Source organism: Phycodurus eques, chromosome 1, assembly GCF_024500275.1.
Source record: "Phycodurus eques isolate BA_2022a chromosome 1, UOR_Pequ_1.1, whole genome shotgun sequence".
NCBI classification, from domain to species: Eukaryota; Metazoa; Chordata; class Actinopteri; order Syngnathiformes; family Syngnathidae; genus Phycodurus; species Phycodurus eques.
This window is the reverse complement of record NC_084525.1, coordinates 42213758-42233652: the sequence shown is the minus strand read 5'-3', so window position 1 is coordinate 42233652 and position 19895 is coordinate 42213758. Positions and strand designations below refer to the sequence as shown.

At 43.1% G+C, this 19895-nt stretch overlaps 2 protein-coding genes across 10 annotated transcripts in view; one reads left to right on the top strand and one right to left on the bottom strand.

Annotated features, from left to right (window-relative positions):
• Positions 1–67, bottom strand: part of LOC133411001 (protein-tyrosine kinase 2-beta-like) — a 37345-nt gene extending 37278 nt beyond the window's left edge. For all 3 annotated transcript variants that reach the window (XM_061692787.1, XM_061692778.1, XM_061692797.1), the window contains exon 1: positions 57–67. The gene's annotated coding sequence lies outside the window, so the exon portion shown is untranslated. The remainder of the gene's footprint in view (positions 1–56) is intronic.
• An 865-nt stretch (positions 68–932) lies between these two features.
• Positions 933–17335, top strand: LOC133410977 (rho guanine nucleotide exchange factor 7-like). 7 transcript variants are annotated; one of them, XM_061692710.1, is made up of 23 exons: positions 933–1259; positions 1816–1899; positions 3833–3931; positions 4049–4133; positions 4212–4327; positions 4449–4653; positions 5192–5283; positions 12648–12742; positions 12910–13005; positions 13298–13420; positions 13543–13681; positions 13802–13861; positions 13962–14108; positions 14190–14276; positions 14412–14490; positions 14675–14805; positions 14886–15092; positions 15209–15302; positions 15387–15476; positions 15895–16053; positions 16248–16344; positions 16440–16521; positions 16592–17335. In XM_061692710.1, the coding sequence occupies exons 1-23, from the start codon at positions 1095–1097 to the stop codon at positions 16712–16714; spliced, it is 2655 nt and encodes an 884-aa protein (XP_061548694.1). In that variant the 5' UTR covers positions 933–1094; the 3' UTR covers positions 16715–17335. The 7 variants fall into 7 exon arrangements, with proteins under 7 accessions (XP_061548694.1, XP_061548733.1, XP_061548712.1 ...); XM_061692720.1 differs by having other exon boundaries at positions 937–1259; positions 16467–16521; XM_061692749.1 differs by lacking the exon at positions 15895–16053 and having other exon boundaries at positions 934–1259.
• Positions 17336–19895: the final 2560 nt, after the last annotated feature.

Below are 19895 nucleotides of genomic sequence, written 5' to 3'. Positions count from 1 at the left end.
TACGGCTACCCGAACGCAGGACGCTACCGCTAGCAGGTAAATTAGCTTGCACTCACAGGTAGACGTTTCTCATTCGAATGAGAAACTCTCTCGTTCAAATGAGAAAGTTTCTCATTCGAATGAGAAACAAGTTTCTTTTTTTTTCTTTTTTCCATGTCCCTTTAGGGGCTCTATAGAAATCTGTCCACCTTGTTAACAATACTCTTCCCTGTGGTGTGTCAGATTTACAAGACATTTTTGGGCCACTTTTGTTATGATTGGTGCAATACGCTGTAATGTGGCCCAAGGAAGCAGACAACCACAAAATGAGCAATTTATCATGATTTTATTAAACCAATGGAGTGCATAAATAGACGAGTAGCGATCAAATGCACATAACAAAAAACTATGAGGACATAAGGTCAACGGGACTGAGTACGCGAGAATAACTATCAACACAAAGGTGGTGAAACCACAGTACAAAATGTTACAGACAAAATCAAAACTCCAGAATGTACCCTACATAATATGTAAATACTAAACTACACAAAATCAAACAGATGTACTTCCAATTCAATAAATGGTCGAACAGACGGCAAGTACAGTGGAATGAAAACTACGAGAGACTAGACATAAATTTGACATAATATATACAGTGTTGCCAAACACCTCGCTCAACATGCAATTGCATTTCCCATCCCTGTTCACCAGGTGGCGTCACAACGCTCTTTCGCACAGCTGCAAACGGAACGTGACCAGTGTTGGGCTTTCTGAATTAATATGAATGTAATAATGGCGTGTGTTGAAGGGACAGGGGGATAAAGCATTTTGTTGCACAACCCCTTCGTCGAGGCAGAAGTGAATAACTGAATGCATATCACTTGTGCACACCAGAGTTATCATACATGCACGAGAGAGGGGGAGAGAGAGGGAGAGAGAGAGGGAGAGAGAGCGAGAGAGAGCGAGAGAGAGCGAGAGAGAGAGAGAGAGAGAGAAAATCCATGTTTTGACATTGGAATATTAGCTGGGGTGATTCAACCATGAGGTGGACGCCTGAACCGTCAGGCTGACTATTCTCCACTTGTCATCGTCCCACAACCTTCCAAGGGTCCACAATGACCGCGGTCGAACAGACTGTAACGTGGCTCATCACGCTCGGGGTGCTGGAGTCTCCCAAGAAGAGCATCTCTGATCCGGAGGCTTTCCTCCGGACGTCTCTGCAGGACGGGGTGGTCCTGTGCAGGCTGCTGGAGCGACTGAGACCGGGGACAACGGAAACAGTACGTGTTAGGAAAGACTATCAAAGAACAACATTTATTTAACATCATACACAGTTTAAACATAAAGTAAACCTACGAGCACAAAAATAAGAGTCTTCATATTACTGGGAAAACTAGATAAGAAATGAATGAACAGTAAATGATTACTTGGTCCTCCAATGAGTGATAGACAAGGGCGGACATGTCTCTTTCGAAATAAAGGCGCCTTACTGATATCAGCTTCTGTGGGCCATAGTATGGGTGATACTCGCCTATAATGCAGCTCACGGTCGATAATTAACGCACTGTAATTAACGATTTCTCGTTTCACGTAAAATCTATAATGAAATAAAAATAAGTTACTCTTAATTCAATCTTTAGTTTGAAAGTTCAACCGGAAGTGTAGCTAGATTTTGACGCTTGCGAGCACAAACGCAGCTAATAGACAAGTGGCAAGTGCAACAAGCCACGTTTGAAATAAACATTTTCCTGTAGAAGTATCTTTGTCCTGATTTTTACTCGTTAAAAAAAAATCTGGGTGATTTTCCGCTCTAATGGAGCGAGTTTTTATGCGCAGTGTTTTCAGGAACCGAGGAGTGACAGCGAGTCTCAACTGAACGTCAGCGAATTCATCAAAGGCGTCGGGACTTTCGGCGTGGAGGTGGGTTACCGTATTCATGCTTTTATGAATATGCTGAAATTAAATTTCTATGTACGTCCACATTAATATTTATAATTTACACCGTCTTTAAATAGCTGTTTCTGATTCTATTGATACTCAGGTGTACCTATTGCTGTAACGGCCGGGCTGTTACAGGTGCGCACTATTTGGCAGGAAACGGCGCATTACGCGGAAATGACGTCACGTTACGCGGTAATGGGACGTTGCAATAATCATACAGTATAACCGGAATTACAAATAACGTGGATAATTGTTTTCGGGGGTTTTGTCGGGTAAACAGTTGATAAAGAGACTTAATGATCCCTTATAACTCAGCACCAATAAAGTAGCCATGCAGTCAGTAGGTATGTTACTAAAAATTTCAAACAACCTGAATATCAAAATAGACTAAAACGAAAACACGTTTGAACCCTAGTTTATAAGAATCGGAAAATGATTACAGATTTTATGCCACTTAAATGCAAATGAATAGGAAATGTGTGACCGAAACCTTGACTCTTTGGTCGAAAAATGCCCTTATGTTTCTTATTTTTTGAGACGAAAATCTATTGAATGAATTTTCAATGGTGGTTGAGCCATCTTATTTTCCAGGCTAAACCGAGAGCAAGCCCATCAACAGAATTATTTAAAACGTCACAGAAAACAAGAATAATAACAGTTCATCACGTCCATATAGTTTTCAATCGTGTCCGAATCCTATGAAAGTGTGATTTGGGGCGCCAAAATCGAGGAACATTTTCATCTTTGTCAGAACCACAGAAAATCTCATCTGAATTGAACATTTAAAAAACAATGTGGTAAAGGGATTTTCCAATGGAATCGGAAAAGAACAAGAATTAGCTTGTGTGAAACAATGCGAAAATGCGATTTTGGTGGACCTCCACGAAATCCAAGTACTGGAAATCCGGCACAGCGAAATGGAACGAAAATGGCGGCTGTTTTTCTTGATTTAGTAGCATACTTAGTCAGTCACCTGTGTAGGACTGTGTAAATAAGGCCAAATTATCAAGTTAATTGCATGTGTAAATGCATCCTGCCAGTGGTAGTCATGGTAACAGGAATATTTCTGTTGTGAAGAACAAAACATGAAGGGGAGGAGAGTAGTGGGCTGATGTAATGCAACATGTCATGCAGCTAGTGGATTTTCCAATCAGGTTGATTAGAAGTCAACCATGGAGCTGGATGCCAAGGCTTCCATTAGTGAGCGCTTGGCTGACATCAGCATGGTAATTCGAATGATTCTGCCTGTCTCTCCAATCGTGGAGTTCTGAATCTATAAGAGCTGAGTGATTTATTAGATAACAATTACAATTGTATATTTTGGTCTTTAGGTAAATTATTTGAATAATTAAATCAAGCTCTTGTGAGAATAGTTCTCTGGCCAATCACAGTTACCCTTACACTCTTTTCAATCAAACCATCAAATATAATTATTGAGTCAATATTATGTTACCGTAACAGCCTTACTGAGCTAATGGACATGGTGACAAATTAACCAAAGTATCCGGTTTTATGGCTACTCATCAATTGTTATGTGTTATGGGAGTGGCTGAATATAATGCAATGTCGAACAATTAGATAGAGCACTGTAGCAATGAATAAAGTACAAAGTAGACTATTGTAAATTAGCCCAATGATAGTTGGAGAGGTGATGAAAGAGTTTATTACAGCCGCGGTCTCTAAATACTAATCAGCAGGCTACAATAGTCAATGAACAGCACTGCGTTCCCGATTTATTTGAACAAATTCATTAGAATAAAAAATACATAATATTCATTAACCATATGTAATGCACTTTGTGCTCCAGCCACTCCTTGGGAATGTTATTGTGTTGTTTCACAAGATTAGGCGCCTCAGAGGTATTTTGTTTATGACTGTACATGTGTGCGCGTGTGTTTTGTGTGTGATGGAGAGATTACCATGGGGAGCTCAGACTTGGAGTAATCCCGCTTCAGACTGTAGCTGGAATGGCATCCTTAACACCCAACCTAAACACAATGCTTTCAGGCAGGCATGTGTCTTCATACTGTAGTTTTTTTTTTTTTTTTTTATAACAGGATGCTATTACATGATTGTGCATTTTAATACGATCATAGTGTTGTTATAATCCATTTTCTAAATCCTGCAGCCTTTTGAGGTCAATGACCTCCTTCAGGGGCTGAACTTCACCAAGGTCCTAAACACCTTGGTTGGGCTGAACAAAGTCACTGAAGGTAACAGCATTTGCATAAATGTTCACAATTTTATTTTTTACGATATTATTTGAATTTGAAATGGCGCATTTTCTGCAGATTCAGGTGTTTCTGTTTGTGTACCACACTCCGTCACATTGAGGATTAAATCGTTTGATTCTCTGAACAGTCAAAGTCAGTCCTCCAAACTACAGCCACCTCAGTATCACAGCCTTGTAAGTTATCACAGGAAAGGTAGCGAATAGCTCTCACCTGATAACAGTCAATGAACAGAAATTATTTCAGATTATGTTCTCTAACTGCACATTTGATGCATGGGCTTTTCTTCTGTTGCAGGACATGTCTGATGGGAGTGGGTGTGGCCAATTTATTTTCAAGGCACGCTTCCCTTTCCAGCAGACAAATGAGGACGAACTCTCTTTCTCCAAGGGTGACATCATTAATGTGAGCAGGCAGGAAGAGGGGGGCTGGTGGGAAGGTTCGCTTAATGGCAAGACCGGCTGGTTCCCCAGTAACTATGTGCGGGAACTGAAAGGAAGCGGTGGGTGCTGGAATTACACGCATGACATATCAACACACCTTTATCATCAGATCTGTACTTGCTGAGAATATGCAAAGTTGTCCGAAGCAGTGACATGCGCAAACACACATTCTCAAGTTATATGAGTCCAGTTGTATGTAAGTTACGTTGTTTTTTGTTTTGTTTTTTGGGGGGAGGGGGAAGAATGACAGGAAGGAAAGGAAGGAAACTTGACTGACAAACAAAGCCAGGAAGTTCCACAGTTGCTGGTTGGAGAGGATCATCCTGCAAGTTTAGTGTAGAAAACATCAACTGTGATTGCAGAGGGCTGACAGTGGATTGATCTGGCTAATGTCAGTTGTTTGCTGTGAGGCTGCGGGCTATCATCACACATGCTTGCCAGTGTCATTGACAGGCATTAATCATAGCTTAGAGCGAGCCTCCTATAATAAAAAAATGAGTATTGTTTCCAATAAAAATTCAATTAATTACTAAACACTGGAACCAAATAAGTGTGCTTCTGGTCTTTGACTAATTCTCCCTTTTTCTTATTGTGCAGACAAGCCATTAGACAAACCAAAGTCTGGGACGCTGAGAAATCCCCCAAAAGGTTTTGACACCTCTATTATCAGCAAGACCTACTACAATGTGGTGAGTATCACATCTTCACAGAGTCTATTGTCAGAAGTCAATCACACGAGACTGATAACTTCAACATCAATCACAGGAGTGACATACAGTGGATATAAAAAGTCTTCACACCCCTGTCTCAAATTCTTTTTGCAACATTAATGTGACGCAAAGGATGGACAACTAAAACAAAAATAAGAAAAAAAATGTAAATAATAAGATAATGTGGTTTCACATGTGTGCACACCCTCTTATAAATGGGGATGTGGCTGTGTTCACAATTTAGCAATTACTTTCAAACTCATGTAAAATGGCACACACCTGCCAACCATTCGAAGTTCCTCTTATTACCCCGGAAATAAATTTCAGCTGTTATAATGGGCTTTCTTGACATTTTTGTAGTCACATCTTACAGCACAATTTGAGGTCTGGACAGATCTTCCACACCATGAGTGGGATCTCATTGTTCAAATATATCAGTCAGGTGAGGGGAATAAAATAATTTCCAAAGTAGTAAATGGAACACAGTGAAGAAAGTTATCGTCAACTGGAGAAAATATGGCACAACAATGAGTGACATGACCAACAACTGGACACCCATTGCAAGATTTATTTTAAGACAAGAAGAAAACTGGTCAGGGAGGCTGCCAAGAGGCTGACAGATACAATGAAGCAGCTGCATGAATTTCTGGCAAGTACTGGCTGTGTAGTACAACCACAATTCCAATGAAGTTGGGACGTTGTGTTAAACATAAATAAAAACAGAATACAATGATTTGCAAATCATGTTCCACCTATATTTAATTGAATGCACTACTAAGACAAGATATTTAATGTTCAACCTGATAAACTTTATTTATTTTGAGCAAATAATCATTAACTTAGAATTTGATGGCTCCAACACGTTCCAAAAAAGCTGGGACAGGGTAATTTTTACCACAGTGTTACATCACCTTTTAACAACATTCAATAAACGTTTGGGAACTGATGACACAAATTGTTGAAGCTTTGTCGGTGGAATTCTTTCCCATTCTTGCTTGATGTACAGCTTCAGCTGTTCAACAGTCCGGGGTCTCCATTGTTGTATTTTAGGCTACATAATGCGCCACACATCTTCAATGGGAGACAGGTATGGACTGCAGGCAGGCCAGTCTAGTACCCGCACTCTTTTACTACGAAGCCACGCTGTTGTAACACGTGCAGAATGTGGTTTGGCATTGTCTTGCTGAAATAAGCAGGGGCATCCGTGAAAAAAACGTTGCTTGGATGGCAGCATATGTTTCTCCAAAACCTGTATGTACCTTTCAGCATTAATGGTGACTTCACAGATGTGTAAGTTACTCATGCCATTGGCACTAACACAGCCCCATACCATCACAGATGCTGGCTTTTTAACTTTGCGTCCATAACAGTCTGAATGGTTCTTTTCTTCTGGCCCGGAGGAAACGACGTCCACAATTTCCAAAAACAATTTTAAATGTGGGCTCGTCGGACCACAGAACACTTTTCCACTTTGCATCAGTCCATCTTAGATGAGCTCTGGCCTAGAGAAGCCGGCGGTGTTTCTGGGTGTTGTTGATAAGTGGCTTTTGCTTTGCATAGAGTTTGAAGTTGCGCTTAGGGATGTAGCGCCGAACTGTATTTACTGACATTGGTTTTCTTAAGTGTTCTTGAGCCCATGTGGTGATATCCTTTACACATTGATGTCGGTTTTTGATGCAGTGCCGCCTGAGGGATCGAAGGTCACGGGCATTCAATGTTGGTTTTCAGCCTTGCCGCTTACATTTGACCTATTGATGATATTATGGACCATAGATGATGAAATCCCCAAGTTCCTTGCAATTGTACGTTGAGGAACATTGTCCTTAAACCGTTCGACTATTTTCTTACACACTTGTTCACAAAGACGTGAACCTCGCCCCATCTTTGCTTGTGAATGACTGAGCAATTTAGGGAAGCTCCTTTTATACCCAATCATGGCACCCACTTGCTCGCAATTAGCCTGCTCACCTGCGGGATGTTCCAAACAGGTGTTTGATGACCATTCCTCAACTTTCTCAGTCTTTTTTGCCACCTATCCCAGCTTTTTGGGTACGTGTTGCAGCCATAAAATTCTAAGTTAATGATTATTTGCTAAAAAAACAATAAAGTTTATGTTTGAACATTAAATATCTTGTCTTTTTAGTGTATTCAATTAAATATAGGTTGGACTTGATTTGCAAATCATTGTATTCTGTTTTTATTTAGGTTTAACAAAATGTCCCAACGCGGCACGGTGGCCGACTGGTTAGAGCGTCAGCCTCACAGTTCTGAGGACCCGGGTTCAATCCCCGGTCCCGCCTGTGTGGAGTTTGCATGTTCTCCCCGTGCCTGCGTGGGTTTTCTCCGGGCACTCCGGTTTCCTCCCACATCCCAAAAACATGCATTAATTGGAGACTCTAAATAGCCCGTAGGTGTGAAAATATAAATAATTTATATTGATATCATTCGAATTGGGATGCATATGTATATATATCCCCCCTCCTTGAGCCATCACTTTATCATGGTGGAGGGGTTTGTGTGTCCCAATGATCCTAGGAGCTAAGTTGTCTGGGGCTTTATGCCCCTGGAAGGTTCACCCATGGCAAACAGGTCCTAGGCGATGGACCAGACAAAGCATGGCTCCAAAAAACCCGATGACAAGTACAATAAATGGTTTCAGGTTTCCCTTGCCCGGACGTGGGTCATCGGGGTCCCCCTCTGGAGCCAGGCCTGGAGGTAGGGCTCGAAGGCGAGCGCCTGGTGGCCGGGCCTGCACCCATGGGCAGAGCCCGAAAGGGTAACGTGGGTCCCCCTTTCCATGGGCTCATTACGGATTGTCCATAACGAACACCATGTTCAAGCATAAGGGTGTCCACACATGCACTTGGCACCAGGACACCCTAGGTCGCAGTTCGATGATCAACTTTGTGGTCGTGTCATCGGACTTGCGGCCGCATGTCTTGGACACTCGGGTAAAGAGAGGGGCGGAGCTGTCAACTGATCACCACCTGGTGGTGACTTGGCTCCGATGGTGGGGGAAGATGCTGGTCCGACGTGGCAGGCCCAAACGTATTGTGAGGGTCTGCTGGGAATGTCTGTCGGAATCCCCTGTCAGAAGGAGTTTCAACTCCCACCTCCGACAGAACTTTGCTCATGTTCCGGGGGAGGCGGGGGACATCGAGTCCGAGTGGACCGTGTTCCGCACCTCCATTGCTGAGGCGGCCGACCAGAGCTGTGGCCGTAAGGTGGTTGGTGCCTGTTGTGGCGGCAATCCCCGAACCCGTTGGTGGACACCAACAGTGAGGGATGCTGTCAAGCTGAAGAAGCAGTCCTATCGGGCCTTTTTGGCATGTGGGACTCCTGAGGCAGCTGATGGCTACCGGCTGTCCAAGCGGAATGCAGCTTTGGTGGTCGCTGAAGCAAAAACTCGGGCATGGAAGGAGTTCGGTGAGGCCATGGAGAAAGACTTCCGGACAGCTTCGAGGAAATTCTGGTCCACCATCTGGCGTCTCAGGAGAGGAAAGCAGCGGACCACCAACACTGATAGTGGGGATGGGGCGCTGATCACACTCATCAGCCTCCCTGGTAAGGTCTATTCAGGGGTGCTGGAGAGGAGGGTCCGTCGGGAAGTTGAATCTCAGATTCAGGAGGAGCAGTGTGGTTTTCTTCCTGGCCGTGGAACAGTGGACCAGCTCTACACCCTTGGCAGGGTCCTCGAGGGTGCATGGGAGTTCGCCCAACCAGTCTACATGTGTTTTGTGGACTTGGAGAAGGCGTTCGAGCGTGTCCCTCGGGGGGTCCTGTGGGGGGTGCTTCGGGAGTATGGGGTACCAAAGCCCCTGATACGGGCTGTTCGGTCACTGTACGACCGGAGTCAGAGTTTGCTCCGCATATCCGGCAGTAAGTTGGACTCGTTTCCGGTGAGGGTTGGACTCCGCCAAGGCTTCCCTTTGTCACCAATTCTGTTCATAACTTTTATGGACAGAATTTCTAGGCTCGTTGAGGCGTAGAGGGGGTCCAGTTTGGTGGCCTCAGTATTGCATCTCTGCTTTTTGCTGATGATGTGGTTCTGTTGGCTTCATCAAGCCGTGATCTCCAACTCTCACTGGAGCAGTTTGCAGCCGAGTGTGAAGCAGCTGGGATGGGAATCAGCACCTCCAAATCTGAGACCATGGTACTCAGTCGGAAAAGGGTGGCGTGCCCTCTCCGGGTCGGGGATGAGATCCTGCCCCAAGTGGAGGAGGTCAAGTATCTTGGGGTCTTGTTCACGGGTGAGGGAAGAATGGAACGGGAGATTGACAGGCGGATCGGTGCAGCGTCTGCAGTGATGCAGACTTTGTATCGGTCCGTTGTGGTAAAGAAGGAGCTAAGCCGAAAGGCGAAGCTCTCGATTTACCAGTCGATCTACGTTCCTACCCTCACCTATGGTCACGAGCTGTGGGTCGTGACCGAAAGAACAAGATCCAGGATACAAGCGGGAGTAATGAGTTTCCTCCGCAGGGTGTCCAGGCTCTCCCTTAGAGATAGGGTGAGAAGCTCAGTCATCCGGGAGGATCTCAGAGTAGAGCCGCTGCTCCTCCACATCGAGAGGAGCCAGATGAGGTGGCTGGGGCATCTGATTCGGATGCCTCCCGGACGCCTCCCCAGTGAGGTGTTCCGGGCACGTCCCACCAGGAGGAGACCCCGGGGATGACCCAGGACACGCTGGAGAGACTACGTCCTTCGGCTGGCCTGAGAACGCCTTGGGATCCCCCCGGAAGAGATGGATGAAGTGGCTGGGGAGAGGGAACTCTGGGCATCCCTGCTAAAGCTACTGCCCCCGCGACCCGACCTCGGATAAGCGGTAGAATATATATATATATATATATGTGTGTATGTATATACAACACACACACAGTGGGTACGGAAAGTATTCAGACCCCCTTCACTCTTTGTTATATTGCAGCTATTTGCTAAAAATCATTTAAGTAATTTATTTTCCTCATTAATGTACACACAGCACCCCATATTGACCGGAAACAATTAATTGTTGAAATCTCTGCAGATTTATTAAAAAAGAAAAACTGAATATCTCAGTGGTGTGCCGTGATGGCGTTCAGAGCCTTCTCTGCTTGCCTAAACACAATCAAGAGCACTGACCTACAATTACAGCTTGAATTATGATGTATTTATAATATTTAATATAATATATAATATGTAATATAGATAATGTAATGAAACATATGTACTGTATATAATAATATATATACATTTATTTCAAACAGTCTTTTGTCTTCATTTCATAGCATGTGTGTTTCTACTTTGTTCAGCTTCCACAGTGCTGTATGTGGAGAATTAGTTTTTTTTGTCCAATCATATTTCACCTTCTGTGTGTAAATGTAACCAACGCCTTCAGTGTGTGACCAACGCCTTCAAATGTGACCAACGCCTTCAGACTCCCAAGTGCTGGCGTCAACCATCCATCCATTTTCCGAACCGCTTTATCTTCACTAGGGTCGCGGGCAGGAGGTGGGGTACACCTTGAATTGGTTGCCAGCCAATCGCAGGGCACAAATAAACAAACAACCATTCACACTCACATACACACCTACGGACAATTTAGAGTCTTCAATCAACCTACCACGCATGTTTTTGGGATGTGGGAGGAAACCGGAGTGCCCGAGAAAACCCACACAGGCGGGGCTGGGGATTGAACCACGGTCCTCAGAAGTGTGAGGCAGACGCTCTAACCAGTCGTCCACTCTGCTGGTCCTACTAGATCAGATTAACTTTATTTGGGGTTAACCAGAGGCACTTTAAATGATGACAGGTGTGTCCTGACAACTATTTAACATGAGTTTGAATGTGTTCAGTTAATTTTGAACACAGCCACATCCCCAGTTCTAAGAAGGTGTGCACTCTTGTGCAGCCATATCATCTCATTTGTTTATTTTTACTTCTCTCAAAAGATTATTTTTTTTTAAATCAACAATATGTGGACTGTCAAGTGACCAAATCTGGAAAACAGGTTAGCGGACTTCCCGTGTATGCCGCAATAACTAGCATAACAACGGGTTGCTGACATGATGTTTTGAAGCCAAACTTGATTTTTAAAAAAAAATATATATATATATTATGGTTGGTGTTTACAGACAAAATTTGAATAGTTGTCCTGTATATCATCCATCCATCCATCCATCCATCCATTTTCTGAGCCGCTTCTCCTCACTAGGGTCGTGGGGGTGCTGGAGCCTATCCCATTTTTGGTAGCTATTGAAGACATCTTGTGGAAATCAAAAGACACTGTAGACGTTAAAGTTCCTACAGATGATTTGTCGCGGTTTCCTGCTATAAGGCTTCGTCATTTACCGAGCCAGAAGGAAGTTATTAATTCTGTTTCAACGAGTGTGGAAGTTGGTTGCGCATTTCTCTATTGAGTTGTACAGGTTACAAGTTACGTTCATGGTGGAAAAGGTTTTCAAATTATTTATCTTAGGCTTGTTTTGATTTTTTACATTACAAAATCCTGCCATTTGAAAAGGGTTGACTGAGTAGACTTTTATCAGCCACTGTATTGACAGACAATCGTCACATTCACATCTGCAGACCTACAGAAATTGGACTTGTCGCCAGTAAATAGCAGGATACTCCATACAGTATAGTATAGACAAACAAGCATTCACACTCATATTCACACCTCTGGACAACTTAATCTTCACTGAACCTACCGAAGTACATGATATTGGACAGTTGGAGGAAGTTGGAGTATATGGAAAAAAATCACAGAAGCGCATGGACAGCATCTCCACACAGACGCCCGAGCTGAGATTCAAACCCAGAAATGTATAACTGTGAATAGCAAAAGAGCCAAAAACTACAAGTGACTGTTGCTTTTATCTTCTTTTAATGACCCTGCCAGTCTATGTATTGTGTTTTTTGTAAGATGATGCAATAAAAAATAAATATATATATATATATATATATATATATATATATATAGCTGTGTGTGTGCGTGCATGATTGTGTGCATTCATGTGTGTATGCATGTGTGCGCGTGTATAATAATGTAGGTTATTTCTTCCGTTCCAATGGTTTCTGGGACAGGGTTGCGTCAGGGTCGGTGCTCCTCTTTGTGCATGTGTGCTTTAATAATGCAAGCTGCCACAGTCTCCCCAGGCTTCCCATTTTCTGTTGAGGAACCTGAATCTACCTTATAGACAAACAGACTGAGCTGCCTTGGGTCAAATGTCAAAGAAAGGGAGTCAACATGTTTTGCCTCTCCTCTAATGGATCCTGTCAAAAAGAAGTGCTGAGATGCTTTTAGCTTTTATTGTCTTGTTTCACTACATTTTGTTAAGAGTGTGTGTGTGTGTGTTATTTTTAAGGTCCTCCAGAACATCTTGGAAGCAGAGTGTGAGTATTCGAGGGAACTACAAAGTCTTTTGGGGTCCTACCTGCGTGCCCTCCAACCCACAGACAGGTCAAGTTATTGTTAATATATTTTCCCAAGAATAGCCCATAAAGTAAAACATTGTGCTACAGGATGCAATATTCTAGTGTACATGCACTAGGAAATACATGAAAATATTTGTAAGGAGAACCAGAGAACCTCTGAATTATAAACAACTCTTCCCTGATTCTCTGCAGGTTGAGTGGTGTTGACATCAGCCACATTCAAGGAAATCTCGAGGAGATCTCGACCTTCCAGCAGATGTTGGTTAAATCCTTGGAGGAGCATACCAAGTCAGTAGCCACATCTATTTTGTCTGCCAGGCGGCACCAATGTTAATTTTTAGTCATATAGAGTGGCTATAAAAAGTCTAGGGGCTGAATTTTCCAAAACATTTTAAAATGTGGACTTGTCAGACCACAGCACATATTTGTTGGTTTGCAAAATAGAGTGCCGAGTTTTCATTTTGATGTTTGGGATCTGATTAATCTGATTTAATAGCAGTTTTTGCACACTTCTGCAACCACATTAAGCTGTTTATGTTTACTCCCCCTTAAAAAAAACATTTTTTCATTCTTTTTAAAGGCTTCCAGAATGTCAGCAGCGGATAGGAGGCTTCTTCCTGAGCTTAATGCCTCAGATGAAGGACCTTTATGTGGCTTACTGCGCAAACCATCCATCTGCTGTCAGTGTGCTCACGCAGCAAAGGTCAGAAACCCCTTTCAGATTGCCTGCAATACACGCATTTTCACAAACATTTTAGGGATAGCGCTTTGTTCTAGGGCTGACAAACCAAGTGCATGCCTTGAGCAGAATGGCTTTTTTTGCAGTGAGGAGCTCGGGGAGTACATGGAGTCCAAGGGGGCATCTAGTCCGGGGATCCTGACACTGACCACCAGTTTGAGTAAACCCTTTACTCGACTGGAGAGATACCCAACCCTGCTCAAGGAAATGGACAGACACACGGAGGTACTTCTGTCATTAATATTACGTCCGATGACTGATCTGTTCCCTTGGCAACTGAAATGAAGAAAAATGAAATCACTTTTCTTCTGAACAAACATGAACCTCTTATCTTCTTGTTCTCAGGACCAACACCCAGACAGAGTTGACCTCCAAACATGTATGGAATCATTTCAAAACCTTGCCGTAAGACGGAACCACACACACACATCAGGCCATCAGTCAGCTCAAGTACTCTGACCTGTGAGATGCTTCATGGAGTGCTTTCTCCTGCCTCTTTGTTCAGGCTCAGTGCCAGCAAGTGAGGAAGAAGAAGGACCTGGAGTTACAGATTTTAACCGAGCCAATCAGGAACTGGGAGGGGGATGACATTAGGACCCTCGGTCCTGTTCTTCACATGTCCCAGGCTGCGGTCTGCTCTCAGAACTGTCAGGTAAATCTTTGGAAGATTTTCAACTATACAATGAGTTGCAACATGGCACAGCATGTAAGGGACACTTTGTGGATCTTTTAGGAGTCAAGTGAACGCTACCTTGTGCTCTTTCCTCACACTCTACTCTTCCTCTCAGCAAGTGTGAGAATGAGTGGATTCATCTACCAGGTTTGGTTCGATGCTATTTGCTGCTTTGATATACAATCCTGTCAACCGTAAAAAAAAAATAGAATGAACCCCTAACAGGATCTTAAAATGTTGCTGGAATGTTGAACAAACAACATTGTGAGTTTGTCTCTGCAGGGGAAGATGCCACTGTCAGGCATGCTGATCTCCAGGATAGAAGATAGGGAAACCATGAGGAATGCTTTTGAAATTTCTGGTCTGATATTGTTTTGATGTATTGTTTGAATCAGAGTATTTCATTTCTTCTTTTCTCTCTTGTCTCACATTCCTATGACTTGGGGTTAAATTTGTAATTGTTTTTTCTGAAAGCATTATGAAAAATATAGGAAATAATGTATGGGTTGTGTAGAACAAAGTAGAAACACGTGTGCGTTGTGCAGGTGCTCAGTGCGACCGTATTCAAGTGGCGTGCAACAGTCAGCAGGATCTACTGGACTGGTTAGACCTTCTCACCAAACACACACACACCCCTGCTGCACACGCACACAAGACTCAGTCGGTGTATCAAACAGTAAGTCTGCCTTTCGATTCTACCACAGCAACACACAACTAAAGTTCATATTTGACTGCTCTCCTGTCTCTGCCCCCTAGTTGCCCTCCCTGCCTGTCACCCCTTCCCGACACTCAGAGTCTCGTGGCGGAAGCAGCGTCTTCCACACCCTTCCTCATCTTTCCTCATATGGCGGCAGCCCCATGTGTGGGGACCTGGAGCCATCGACTACTCCAAAAACCTGGAGCATGAGCTGTCTTCGGCCTGCGCCTCCTCTCCGGCCGTCTGCTGCCCTTTACAGCAAGGAGGTGCTTATTGACTGGCTGGTTAAAATAAGCCACTTTTATACTTTCAAAGACCTTTTAAACATGTTGTTCTTTTTCTGTAAAATTAGTCCCCTACTATGTATACTTATTGTTTGCAGGATATGAGTAAGAGTCCAAAGAATATGAAGAAGCTGCTTCCCAAGAGAAAGCCGGAGAGGAAACCCTCTGAAGAAGACTTCATTGTCAGAAAGAGTAAGAAGGTCAATCTAAACTGAAATGCACCTGTGAGAATAGCATTTTGGGTTGAAGAATCTCTTGTCCGTCATTATCTTTCAGGCACAGCAGCTCTAGAGGAGGACGCTCAGATATTGAAAGTTATTGAGGCATACTGCACCAGTGCCAAGACACGACAAACCCTCAACTCTAGTGAGTCTCTACACACTTTCAGCATGTACAGTACATACTGTAAGTTGCTGCGAATATGCATGCTCACCTCCAAATCTTTGTTCTCAGCTTTCAATTCTAACAAGGCTTTTCTCTCTTCTCCCATTTTTTTTCATCCATTGATTCCTCTGCTCTCCACTTCCTGTGCATTATTACCCACGCCCTGTTTTGCTTTATGCTCGCCAAACACTGTCCTCATTATAATTATTATAATTTCTGTATTTTCCCTCAAATTCAAATGGATTGTCCCCCCCTGAACATTTTCTTGTGCCCTTTTGTGTTTTGAATTATTTTTTGGGCCCCACACCTCTATTTAATTTTGTTCTGCATCCCAACTTCTGCGGTTTGTGTTCTCCCGCACCATTGCCCTCTGTATTCCTACTGCCGCTTGCTGGTGCAGCCTGGCAAGGCACTGACCTCATGCACAACCATGTCCTCGCTGACTCCAGCCTCGTCGTTGCTGGCATCCCGAGCAACCTGCCGTGTTCCGACCAATCAGAAGACTCGGATTATGACAGTATCTGGACCACCACTAGTTACAGGACTGCCTCATTTTCTCGTAAGATTTTGGTGTAGCAAGTCGGAATACACACGGGCAACCTGGCTAGCTTGCAAATAGATTTAGATCTCTAGAGTCCATATCTGCTGTGTTTGTATGTCTGTGTATAAGTCGCTTTGTTGTTTTGTATGCATGTTGCCGCAAGGTGTTTGAAGAAGAGGCTATAGCTGACACGTTTGTCCTGTTTTGATCAGGTTCCAGCAGGAGGGATGTTCACATGTTATTCCCAGAGGAGGAGAAGATCATAGTGGAGGAAACCAGGAGCAACGGACAAACCGTAATGGAGGAGAGGTGAGACAGGAGTGTGTGGCATGTCATTCATGAGTGGTCACACTAGTGTACCAGTTGGTCAGTGTGGATCACGCTGCAGTTTGTTTACGTCAAAGTAATGCCAAGCTGCCTTGCTGCTGCAGGAGCCTGGTAGACACTGTATACAGTTTGAGAGATGAGGTCCAGGAACTCAAACAGGTAAGTTTGCGCTTTGCTGGTATAGTGGATAGTATTGGCGGAAGGAAGCCAAGTATTTGTGGTCTTGCAGGACAACAAGAGGATGAAGAGGACGCTAGAGGAGGAGCAGCGAGCCAGGAAAGAGCTTGAGAGAATCATCAGGAGAGTTTTGAAGAACATGAACGACCCAACCTGGGATGAGACAAACCTCTGAAACTATTAATCTGTACATTGGACCCTCTCATTGGGAAAATGCCATGGAGAGAAATGAGGCGGAACCATCCCAAATGACCTTGAAGGTGTCCAACCACTGAGCTAGAGCGAAGATGACATTACATCCTGTTAGAACGACCTTCGTCAATCAACTAACTGAAAAAGGACTTATTTTTAGAGAGCTAAAGGAAATAATCACAGTGAGTCAGGTAATTGGTGTGTGTGCTCTTGAAACCAAAGCAATACAACGTGATATTTTATAATGTCAATTATGCAATTCACTAAATACTGTTTGGTATTTTATTAATATTGTTTTTATATTCTGTACTGGTTTGATTTTGTGCTTATTTTTTATACTTGAAATTTATCACATTGAAGATTGCCAACAGACAAGAGAAACATTCCTCTTTTTTCAGTTATTACACTTAACTATGTCAACCACAAAAGACATTTGTCAGATTAAAGACCTTGACTGTATAAGCTATACAATGCAATAACTGTAAATTGTGTATTTGATAGCAACTTAATCTAATTATGTTTTAATGATAATGATTTACAACAATCAAACCCTTATTTATTTCAACGATGTGTCAGTAAATATAGAATAAAGTTCTTCCACTAATGGAGTGTTTTTCTTCAGACATTCAATTCAAATGTCTCTGCTGTCAAGCTTATGTTAGTAGGATGAATGAAGGTGCAATTCCGAGACCCGTTCATGATAGCAAATCACAAGACCAGTCAAGGACCGAGGAGGCTCCTGAAGATGGTCCTGTCCTGTAGTTTTCTACTACAAGATGTCACAACTTGTCTTATACAACCCCAATTCAAATGAAGTTGGGACATTGTGTTAAACATAAATAAAAACAGAATACAATGGTTTGCAAATCATCTTCAACCTACAGTTAATTGAATACATTACAAAGACAAGATATTTAATGTGCAAACTGATCAACTTCATTGTTTTCAGCAAATAATCATTAACTTAGAATTTTATGACGGCAACACGTTCCAAAAAAGCTGGGACAGGTGGCAAAAAGGACTGATAAAGTTGAGGAATTCTCATCAAACACCTGTTTGGAACATCCCACAGGTGAACAAGCTAATTGGGAACAGGGATTTGGGATTTCATTATCTACGGTCCATAATATCATCAAAAGGTTCAGAGAATCTGGAGAAATCCCTGTATGTAAGCGGCAAGGCTGAAAACCAACATTGACCGTGACCTTCGATCCCTCAGGCGGCACTGTATCAAAAAACGACATCGTTGTGTAAAGGATACCACCACATGGGCTCAGGAACACTTCAGAAAACCAATGTCAGTAAATACAGTTCGGCGCTACATCCGTAAGTGCAACTTAAAACTCTACTATGCAAAGCAAAAGCCATTTATCAACAACACACAGAAACGGCGCCAGCTTCTCTGGGCCCAAGCTCATCTCAGATGGACTGATGCAAAATGGAAGCATGTTCTGTGGTCCGACGAGTCCACATTTCAAATTGTTTTTGGAAATTGTGGACGTCATGTCCCCCAGCCCAAAGAGGAAAAGAACCACCCGGACTGTTATGGTTTCCTCCCACATCCCAAAAACATGCACTAATTGGAGACTCTAAATTGCCCGTAGGCATGACTGTGAGTGCGAATGGTTTTTTGTGTCTATGTGCCCTGCGATTGGCTGGCAACCAGTTCAGGGTGTACCCCGCATCTGCCCGATGACAGCTGGGATAGGCTCCACCACTCCCGCGACCCTAGTGAGGAGAAGCGGCTCAGAAAATGGATGGATGGACAACGTCCCAATTTCATTGGAGTTGGGGTTGTATTTAATACTAACCAAAGTGATGTCTCGGTGGTTTTCAATAGTAAATTAATAAACCCAAATGGCCAACCATATCGCCATTTTAGGGGGCAGGCACTAATGTATGGATGATGGTGTACCTGTCAGTCACTGGTGAAGAAAGACCAGCAGACACTGCAGCTAACTGATTTGCAGTTCTTTAATTGACTTCAGAGATTGTAGGTTCAAGTCTACGTTATTTTAGTCTCCACAGTTCACTGTTGTTAGCTACTGTTGGAAGGTTGTCAGTTGCATCTTGATATTGCTATACTGTTACCATACCATTTAGCGTACTTTGCAACAGCTGCAATAAGTATTTAACACGTGACCATTTTTGTCTCTAAATATATTTTCAAAGGCGCTATTGACATGAAAATTTCACCAGATGTTGGGAACAACCCAAGTAATCCATACATACAAAGAAAGTAGAAAAAAATAAGATCAGAAATTAAGTTATGTGCAATAATGTGAAATGGCACAGGGAAAAAGCATTGAACACGGCAACTGGTATTTATTTAATACTTTGTACAAAAGCCTTTGTTTGCAATGACAACTTCAAGACACCTCCTGTATGGAGAAACTAATCGTATGCATTGCTCTGGTGTGATTATGGCGTATTCCTCCACACAAGCAGTCTCCAAATCTTGAAGGTTGGGTGGGCTTCTTTTATGGACCTTGAAATTCAGTTCTTTTCAGAGATTTTCGGTTGGATTCAAGTCAGGTGATTGGCTGGGCCATTCTAGCAGGTATTTATTTTTTTTTAAACCAATTGAGAGTTTTCTTGCCAGCATGTTTTGGATCATTATCCTGCTGAAATTTCCACCCCCGTTTCATTTTCATCATCCTCGTAGATGGCAGCAGATTTTTGTCAAGAATGTCTCGGTCGATTTGCCCATTCAGCCTTCCTTCAATAATGTGAAGTACCATTTGCTGAAAAGCTGCCACACACCATCATGTTCCCACCTCCAAACTTCACTGTTGAGATGGTGGCTTTAGGGTGATGTGCAGTGCCATTTCTTCTCCAAACGTGGTGTGCATTAAGGTATTAAAAGAGTTCAATTTTCCTCTCACCCGACCAGACTATATTCTCCCAGTATTTAACTGCCTTGTCCAAATGTTGTTCAGCAAACTTTAAACGAGCTTAGACATGCTATTTTTTCAGCAATGTGATCTCGTGTGGTGAGCGTACATGTAGGCCATGGCGCCGGATGACATTACTCCCTGTTTTCCTTGTGACAACAGTACCTGCTAATTTCAGGGGCCTCGTGTACAAAGACTTGTGTGGATTTCCTACTAAAACACTGACTACGCTCAAAACCCTAACCCAGAAAACGTCGTAAGCACAAAAAT

Coding starts and splice junctions, on each gene's coding strand:
- LOC133410977 (XM_061692710.1), top strand. CDS start 1,095: ATGACCGCGGTCGAACAGACTGTAACGTGGCTCATCACGCTCGGGGTG. Junction 13,006..13,297: donor TCCTTGGAGGAGCATACCAA/GTCAGTAGCCAC, acceptor TTCTTTTTAAAG/GCTTCCAGAATGTCAGCAGC. Junction 14,806..14,885: donor CTCAGTCGGTGTATCAAACA/GTAAGTCTGCCT, acceptor TCTGCCCCCTAG/TTGCCCTCCCTGCCTGTCAC.